The sequence below is a fragment of the Rhincodon typus genome, chromosome 19 (assembly GCF_021869965.1).
Source record: "Rhincodon typus isolate 14 chromosome 19, sRhiTyp1.1, whole genome shotgun sequence".
NCBI lineage: Eukaryota > Metazoa > Chordata > Chondrichthyes > Orectolobiformes > Rhincodontidae > Rhincodon > Rhincodon typus.
In genome coordinates, this window is record NC_063350.1 from 53809917 (window position 1) to 53818607 (window position 8691).

Genomic DNA, 8691 nt, shown 5'->3' on the forward strand with positions numbered 1-8691 from the left:
GTTCTTCCAGCTCTACACCTTGTTATCACCAGCTTCTTCTCTCTTCTTCAGGTAAAATTGACTTGCAAAGAGCAGCTTCCATTTTATACATGACAAAGCTCTGCTCGGTATTGCTTAGAAACTCAAAGCTACTCACCGTCATGGTAGCAGATGTGCATTCTCTACTACTGCTTGAGGCAGTGGAATTCCAGGTGTACCTTTGAGGAGGATCACAAATTGGCATCTGGTAACAATGCGTTAGCAAACCAGGTAATAATGGAGCAGCTGTGTATCCATTGGAACCACAAGGATGATAATTTAATGAGAGCTCAGGGATTCTTGACTACCTTGAAGCTGTTGCCAATTTGTTCTGAGAATTGTACTGATCTCAACTGGTCAAAGTTAGGGATATTGATTTTGGAAATTTAATGTTTTTGCACAGTTACTCTAGTTATAAGTGACACTGACACAGTGTATTTAACTGCAGCATGGGAGGGACAGATTTTATCTATTTTGGAGCCAGTTCACTCAGGAGGCTCTAACACTACTAAGATACAAACTGTCCAATCATGTAGACAAGTAAAAGTAAATTATTGTCTAGTTTATTATTGATATTGTGAGTATCCTGCAGTACCCACCAATCTCACCTGGCCCCATAGATACTTGTGGACCCCTTGTGATTCCTCCCTAGGACTGCCAGGAGAGATAGAAGCACTCAATGATTTTCCTTTCAAATTCATAGCAGCTTCTTGTGCACTGAGCTCTGATCTTGTTTTCTGCAGGTCTGAGTGCCTGTTTGACAGTTTAAAACCAATCATTGTAAATTTTATACTGTAGCCTTATAGCCATTGAAACTGGGCTCAGCATGGTACAAATTAGCCACCGTTGCAAAAACAAGCGTTTGTTGGTGGTTGAGTTTGTTGATTGAGTTAGGTAGATTAGCGATTGTATGTTAACTGCCTAGGATATCCCTGACTTTTATTGAAGGAGTTTACATGCACTGAATACATGATTTTTTGGGAATTGTCAATCTTGGCTCCTGTGTCATAATGATGTGGTATAATCCCATCTGATGTCAATACCAGGCAAGTCAGATCCCAGAGTGAAATCTGGTTTCATGGAGCATATTTTTTCTTTTGTTTGCTGTGAAGGTCAGTCAGTGCACATATTCACATGAAGCTGACAATGTACTTTTAACAAAAACAGAAAATAAAGTTCAACAAAAAAGAATGGATTATGTTCCACTGAACAAGAAAAAATGTAAATTATTACATTAAGAAAAAAAAAACTAGAAAAAGGGAACGATTTCATGGTAAACATCAGGAAGAAAGATGATAATCCCTTTTATCGCAGCAGCCCCCTTACAGATACTCAAACCTTGGTGAATAGTCACCCCTTTCTCAGTGCACAGTCTTTGTGCTTAGCATGGCGCAGTGGTAATTGTTTTCTGTTTGGCAAATTTCTAACGTTCATTGGATGCCATTCTCTTCAGTTATGTCACTTTCTGAGATTCTGAAAACAAATCACTAATTCAGCTCATTACATTTAATATCAACTAACAGTACTGCGGATGCTGTAAATCAAAAGTAAAAACAGAAGTTGTTGGAAAATCTCAGGTCTGGCAGCATCTGTGGAGAGAAAACAAAGTTAATGTTTTGTGTCGAATGGCCCTTCCTCAGAACTTCGTCAGCTGAAACTTTAACTCTGATTTCTCTCCACGGATGCTGCCAGACCTGCTGGGCTTTTCCAGCAATTTCTGTTTCTGTTACTATTTAATATCTGTTCCTTAAACTTCAGCATCCTTGGAGGTTGCCTTACCCTCTGGCACCTCCTTAGCTGCCTCTTTCTGGAGTTTTCTTCTCACCTTTAAGTACCTCAGGGCTTCTCTCCAGCCATTACTGCTTAAACAATGCTAGTATCACCTGTGTTGTCATAGGTCTCTTCCCACTGCATCCTTCTTTCTATCCCTCCACCCTACCTCTGTTGGTCATAGAACTCAAGTCAGCAAACAGCTTAGCAATTATCTTGTAGGAGCAAATGCTGGAATCTGTGCTGACGACAAAAATGCTGGAGATCACAGCAGGTCAGGCAGCATCCATGGAGAGAAAGCAACTTAACGTTTTGAGTAGAGAAGAACTAGACTGACTTGACCTCCTGTGATCGCTAGTATTTTTTATTTTCAGTAGCAATTATCTTCCCAGATGATTGCTGTTCAGAGCAGCTGAACTGACACGATGACTTAAATGCTGTTTTGACCTCTGGTGTCAAAGGGACTTTTTGACTTCTTTAATAGCCAGATTTCTCTCCACTTTCGAAAGCGAATTCTCAAATAATGTGAACATTTGTAACAGTTGAAGGAGCAAGAAATTAGCATTGCCGTTTCACTTTCTAGTCAATTGCCTCATGGACTAATTAAGATCCATGTTTATGTTTAAATTGCTGTTAGCTTCACAGAAATGGGACAGGTGAAATGTTTACAGCTGGAATAAGTTCTAACATAGGGATAACATGCATTTGCTAGAATTAGTGTTGTAATTATTATCTGTGGAATAATTGCCTTTTGGATGCTTAAAAAAAGTTTTCCTTCTCTTACTAGCATTCTTTTACTTTGCATCATTATTGTCTTAACTTACTTAGTTATTTTAAATCCATTCATGATGTTGCCTCCTGCCACTCCATTCTCCATAATCATCTTCACTTTCACAATACCTGCACTTCTGTCATTCTGGCCACTTGAGCATTCTCAGTTCTAATTGCTTCTCCATGTCTTGACTGTGCCTTAGTTGCTTAAACCCCAAGTTCTGGAATTCTGCCCCTACAGTTCGTCTCTTCACTTTCCTCCTTCAAGGCACTCCTTAAAACCTACCTCTTGTGCAAACTTTTGGTCATTTGATCTGTTCACTCCATGTGGTTGGGTGTCAAACTATATACATTTCAGTTAAATGTGCTATATAAGGGTAAGCAGTTGTTTAATTTTGCTAAGTAATTCTGATACCAGCTTAACACATGTTTGAGGCAGTCAGTAAATCATCTTAGGCAGTCCCTCTGAATGGAAGATGATTTACTTCCGCTCTTGCTAGATGGATTCTTAGATAGCTAAAGACTCCAGTGCACCATCTGCAGATTCTGCCACATGAAGGGCAGGTGGTGCTTGAAGTGTTGGGTGGATGGCTTGTTTGCTTCCTCAGACACCTCTGAGTTCCCAGCAAAGTTTCTTGACGTGTTCAGTGCCTTCCTGAATGAAGTGACTGTGGTTTGGTCAGTCATAAGCCAATGACTTCCCTGAGATGAAGCGGATGTTTGATCTGTTCGGGATGTTGATGTTTTGCTGTTGTTTTGGGAGTCCAGTGTCAGGCATATGATGTATAACATGTCCTGTGTGAGTAACTCTTGATGCTGGGCATGTTGGTTTGGGAGAGGACTCTGCTGTTGAGCTATTTTTCTTGCCACTGGATTTGGTGAATTCTGTGCCACTGCTGATAATTTTCCAGTGCTTTGAGGTGCCTGCTGTAAGTTGTCCAATCTCTGACACCAGAGCATGGGGATCGCTGGTATCTGATAAACCTTGATCTTAATCTTGAATTTGAGAACCTGGTCTTCAGTCTCTTCCTCAGTCAGCTGAAGCTGAGTTGGGACATTGGAGATGATGATGAATTTCATTACCTACATCTACCATTATTAAGACAAGGTTTTGATGATATGGAAAATGATTCTCAATTGATACCGGGGATGCTGTGCTGTGGCAGCCGGTTAGAAGAGGATCTCTGATGCTGCTTGGCCTGCTGTGTTCATCCAGCTCTATACCTTGTTATCTCAGAAGAGGATCTTAGTTTTGTTTTGGGTGTTTGACCCTAGACTTCACTGAGTTAGGATCTATGGTGGTTTGCTGATGAGAATCACTGTTTGCATGTCATTGTGGATAAGTGGGGGATGGTAACACGTTTCTGAGGAGAATACCCTGTAACCTTTGTAGTTGATAGAGCCATGAAGTAGAAGTCTGTAATGTTGGTACTGTTACTTAGATTTTAAAAATAATTTGCCTAAATAACTATTAGCTCTTAAGCTCAGTTTCACATTAGTAATTTACAAAATGGTAGTTTATTCATGTTATATCATTAAAGTGGCCAGGCCAGATAATTTGGTAGTATCAGGCTAGCAGCCAGGTTGACTCCATCCTCCGGTTAAGGAACAATAGCTTAGCAAAGAGAACTGAGCATTGCAAATAATTGCGCAGTGAAACGTGATTGTAGAATTGTTTTGGAAACTGAAATATGTGGATTGTATCAGAACTTCTGGTTCTGAAGAGACTGCTGACTCATTGACCATGTCATCCCAGTACTATGGTATTCAGTGTTACTGCTCGCTTATCTGTCAGGTTGCTCAGGCTGATACTGCATACTTAACTAGGCTTCAGTCCAATGTGTTGAATGAACTTTTCCGGGATGCTTCACTAAAGTCAGAATATTTACAACACAAAAGGAAGCTATTTAGCCTGTCATGTTTATCAGTGCACAGAGAGAAACTCAAATTAGTTCCAAATCCTGCCTTTTTTCTATAGCTCTAATGATCCAGGTCCCTTCTGAATGCCCTTGATTGAATCTTCCTCCACCACTCAGTCAGTCAGTGCAGTCCTGAACTGTGTGAAGTATTTTTCATAAAATCCCTACAGTGTGGAAACGGGCCATTTGGTCCAACAAGTCCACACTAACTCTCTGAAGAGCATCCCACTCAGATCACTCTCCTACCCTAACCCTGTAACCCTGCATTTCCCACCTATCCTGCACATCTTTGGACTGTAGGAGGAAAACGGAGCATCTGGCGGAAACCCACACAGACAGGGAGAGAATGTGTAAACTCTACACAGACAGTCACCCGAAGTTGGAATTGAACTTGGGTCCTGGGTGCTGTGAGGCAGCATTGTTGACTACTGACCTACTGTGCCTCTCCTTTTGCCTCTGTTGCCTTGTCCAGTTGCTTTAAATCAGTGGCCCCAGCTCTTGACTTGTCTGCCAATAGGAACAGTTTCTTTCCACTTGTGCTGTAAATGATTATCAAGACTTCTATCACTTTGAGGTGTTCACAAGTTGATATTTGATCTGCAGTAAGAATTACGTACAGCTGAGAATGAGTAGCTGAGGACATGGTTGAAAGAAAAGATTTTGAGAAACTTCTGAAACTTGTGTTTAGGAGGAGAATTGGAGAAAGTAGAACATTGGCAGCTGGAGTGTTTGTCAGTGATGGTGGGATTCTGGTGAGGGATAGTCTTAGACAACAAAGCACATACTTACCTCGGTATCACGGGGTAACTTTAAGGACGAATTTGAGCAAAAGTGATGAGTATCAAATAAAAGCACAGGTGAGGATAAGTGCAGAATTGGAGCGTTCATCCACTTTGGCTGCAGGCTTGGATATGAAGGGCAGAATTCTGGATCAGGAGGATAGAGCCTGAAAGGAGATTGTAGGGAAAATCTAGTTTAGACATAACCAAGGTGATGATGAGCACTTTGGCAAGGATAAAATGGCTTTGGAGCATATTATGGAGATGGAAATAAGTGATCTTGGTGATCAACTTGTTGTAAAGTTTGTAGCTGAACATACAATTGCGTAGAACATTAAGGATGCTGGCCATGGGTTTGAGCCTGCATAGGTAGCTGAGCGACCAAGCCACATGCCTTTTGTTTCACCACAAAGTAATTCTGTTCCAGTGCAACAAATCAGACTGGTGCTCAGATAAGACAGCAACTGTTCTGGAGACAAGGGTGATGGTTAGGCAAGGTGGGTGTTGTCAGCTTGCATGTGGAAGCTAATCCCCCAGGCTTATTGTTGTTGGAATGGGGCCTGGGATGGTGTTGGTGGCCTGTGCAGGGCCAGACGATGCTGATCCTAAAGTTGTAGTAGGGAATCCATTGTGAAGTGTCTTGATAGTTTTGGGGCTGGCCAGCAGTGGAATGTGAAGGATTGAAGAGAGCAGTTTCCACAACTGGAGTAGGTGAAGAGGACAATTGTCATTGCAGTAGTCACAGATAGTATCTTTTTAATCTGAGTAATTTTGGTGCTGTGGGCTGGATGTAGCCAGATGGAGAGAGAGTTGGACTGAGTTATTGGGGATGTGGAGTTGAACAGCAATCAAGACAAGGCAATAAGTTGGGCATAAAGAGGAACAAATGGGGTGTTTTTGATGTGGACATGATTATGAGAGCAGTATTGCTTAAGGTAGTGTGTCAAATGCTTGTGACATTGTTGCAAAATCTAGAGTATATAGTTTGGAAATGATTGGAACTGTGGTTGAATCGGAGTTCAGTGTTCTTTCTCAAATGAGGAAATGCGTCATGCAGATAGTGGGAAAAGTTCTGGATGAACAGATGCATCTGGGAAAATCAATTAATGAAATGGTGCAGAACCTTACCTCAAGTTATTTATTTTTGCCTCTTAGAGCTGAATCATAGTGTTGCCACCAGTTGTAGGAAGCTGTATTGTAGCTGAATATATCAGATTGTCACAGCTCTATCCTAGCACCACATCATGTAACTGTCACTCCTTATTTGTGAAATGGGTTTGTGTACTATGTCAGAATTTTGCTAATGGAATATTTATTTTCTGATCAAAGTCTATGATATTTCACACAACCTTCACAGAGTGAAGCTGTTGCTGATTACCTCTGTCTAGTGTTTATAATAACCATGTTTATCAGGTGGTTGTTATTCAGGATTATGTGTGTTCTGGTACGTGGAGTTCAGGTGAGGTACATGCAGGATTTTTATTCTAAGAGCATCAGTCAGCTGTTCAGCCCCTCAAGCCTGCTCCACCGTTCAATGTCATGGTTGATCTGGTTGTAGTCTTACCTTCCCTTTCCTACCTGCCCCTTGTCAATCAAAAATCTATTTTTTTGTTGCATGTGGTTCACAACATACGTTGCTGCCTAACAGTCCTCTTCACCGTCACCTGCAGACATCCGGTTCAAATATGGCTTTCTCTGCACAAGTGATCATGACAAACCCCTGAAGCTTTTTGACTATCGTATACTTCCAGGATGTGCCTGTCACATCAGGTAGTCCACACAGAAATCTAGTAAGTGAAAATGCTGTATTTCCTCACGGAACCGTCTTCATGACTTTGCCAATGGAAATCGCATCATTTTTCGCACGGTGGTCATTTGCATCTGGGACCAGTAAGGAGTTACGGCAGTTTTCTTGGAAAGGTGTCAATGATTCATTTTCCTTTTTAACACAATCTGTTGGTCTTCCATGTGGCTTTCTGGTGCCAGCAATATGTTATATTTACCGAATTTATTTCATAACTTGCTGTGCTGGGAATGTAGTTTCACAATTTCAATTATTGTAACCATTACAAGACCATATCCATGCTATATTTGAGGTTGTGGTGCAGTGCTGAGTGTTGCTGTGGTGCTTTCTGACTGTGCTACAGGACGTTTTCACTTAGAGATGTGGTGTGCCCCTCAAAGTCACAACTTCAAGTAAAGCTAGAATTCGACTCTGTAGGACCTTCCTTATAAAAAACACCTTTTATACCTTGTAAATTGAAATATTTTACATTGCTAAATTCCTACAAGAGTAAATCCGATAACTTTGAAAATAAAATAGATTTTTAATATAAAAAAGATGGAATTTCCTACTTGCAGGACCTCCTACTCATCATTTATCTCGTTCGCCACTTCTTGATCCTTCTCCTTGATCTTCCAACTCGGGTCTTCTTCCTTTCCCTAACTCAGATATGTCACTCCCTGTGGTGAAATCTCTGACAGTAGCACTGAGGTACTGCTGCCTGCAGTCTATAGCAGGGGCCCTATATTCAGCAGGCTCCACACTACCTGTTTGAGCTGTTGCCTGTTTCTGAAAATGTCTTAACTGGCACTTAAAGCATCTTTTTGAGAGGCTGTATGTCCCTTCTTGCTGGCCACCCCCACCTCCAGGATCTGCAACAGCTTCAGGGCCTGGGCCTTTGTTTTCCTCCTGGCCAGTAGAATGTCAGGAAGAAAAAGATCAGTATCTTTTCTCTCAAGAAAACTTGTGTCGAAATCCTCTCTGCCCAAAGCCCAGTGCACACTAAAATTAATTTCTATAACAACCTGTTCTAAGGTATTGTGACACACCTGTGGAACAGGACTCAAACCTATGGGCACTGCCGCTGCACCATGAGTGAATCTTTAGTCTGTCACCTCACTACAATATCAAAGTCAATTATATTCCTCTGGAGTGATTTTCTTCATCTGTCGAATGATGTACCCCACACTATGCTTAGAGCTGAGGGCCCTTTGCCTTCAATCCTTCAGTCTGATTTAACTTTAGCAGCTCTCCCGTGTTATTGCACTGACTGTGAGTTTCGTGGTTCTGGGTACTACTTGAGAGAGTGGAAGCGGAGGAATAACTGCCAAGCTCGGTCACAACTAACATGCTGCCTGCCAAGAGGAGAGGCAGCAACTCCCAAGCACTCACCTGCCAAGAGGAGCAGCTCCACTGTGTCTGAGAGGATGCTAAGGGTGGTGCTGGCCAGCAAGACGGTGGTGTCAGGCAACAGTTACAACGTAGTCAGGAGCAAGTAGCTTCTCAAACAGCTAGTCTGGAGCCTGGTGAACAAGAAGCCCCTGATGCAGACTGCGGGCAATGGGGGACTCGGCTCCATTCTTGAGGGCCAGGCATGGGGAGAGAGTCACAAGGTCGAGCTCAGAGACAGGCTGCTTGGAGAATGGTTTCA

The 8691-nt window shown here is 42.0% G+C and overlaps 1 protein-coding gene across 1 annotated transcript in view; it reads left to right on the top strand.

The window, feature by feature from the left end:
• LOC125481026 overlaps window positions 1-3747 on the top strand; it is a 9845-nt gene extending 6098 nt beyond the window's left edge. Inside the window, exon 3 of the mRNA XM_048608188.1 lies at window positions 3515-3747. Within this exon, the coding sequence (XP_048464145.1) occupies window positions 3515-3747 (233 nt within the window). The remainder of the gene's footprint in view (window positions 1-3514) is intronic.
• Window positions 3748-8691: the final 4944 nt, after the last annotated feature.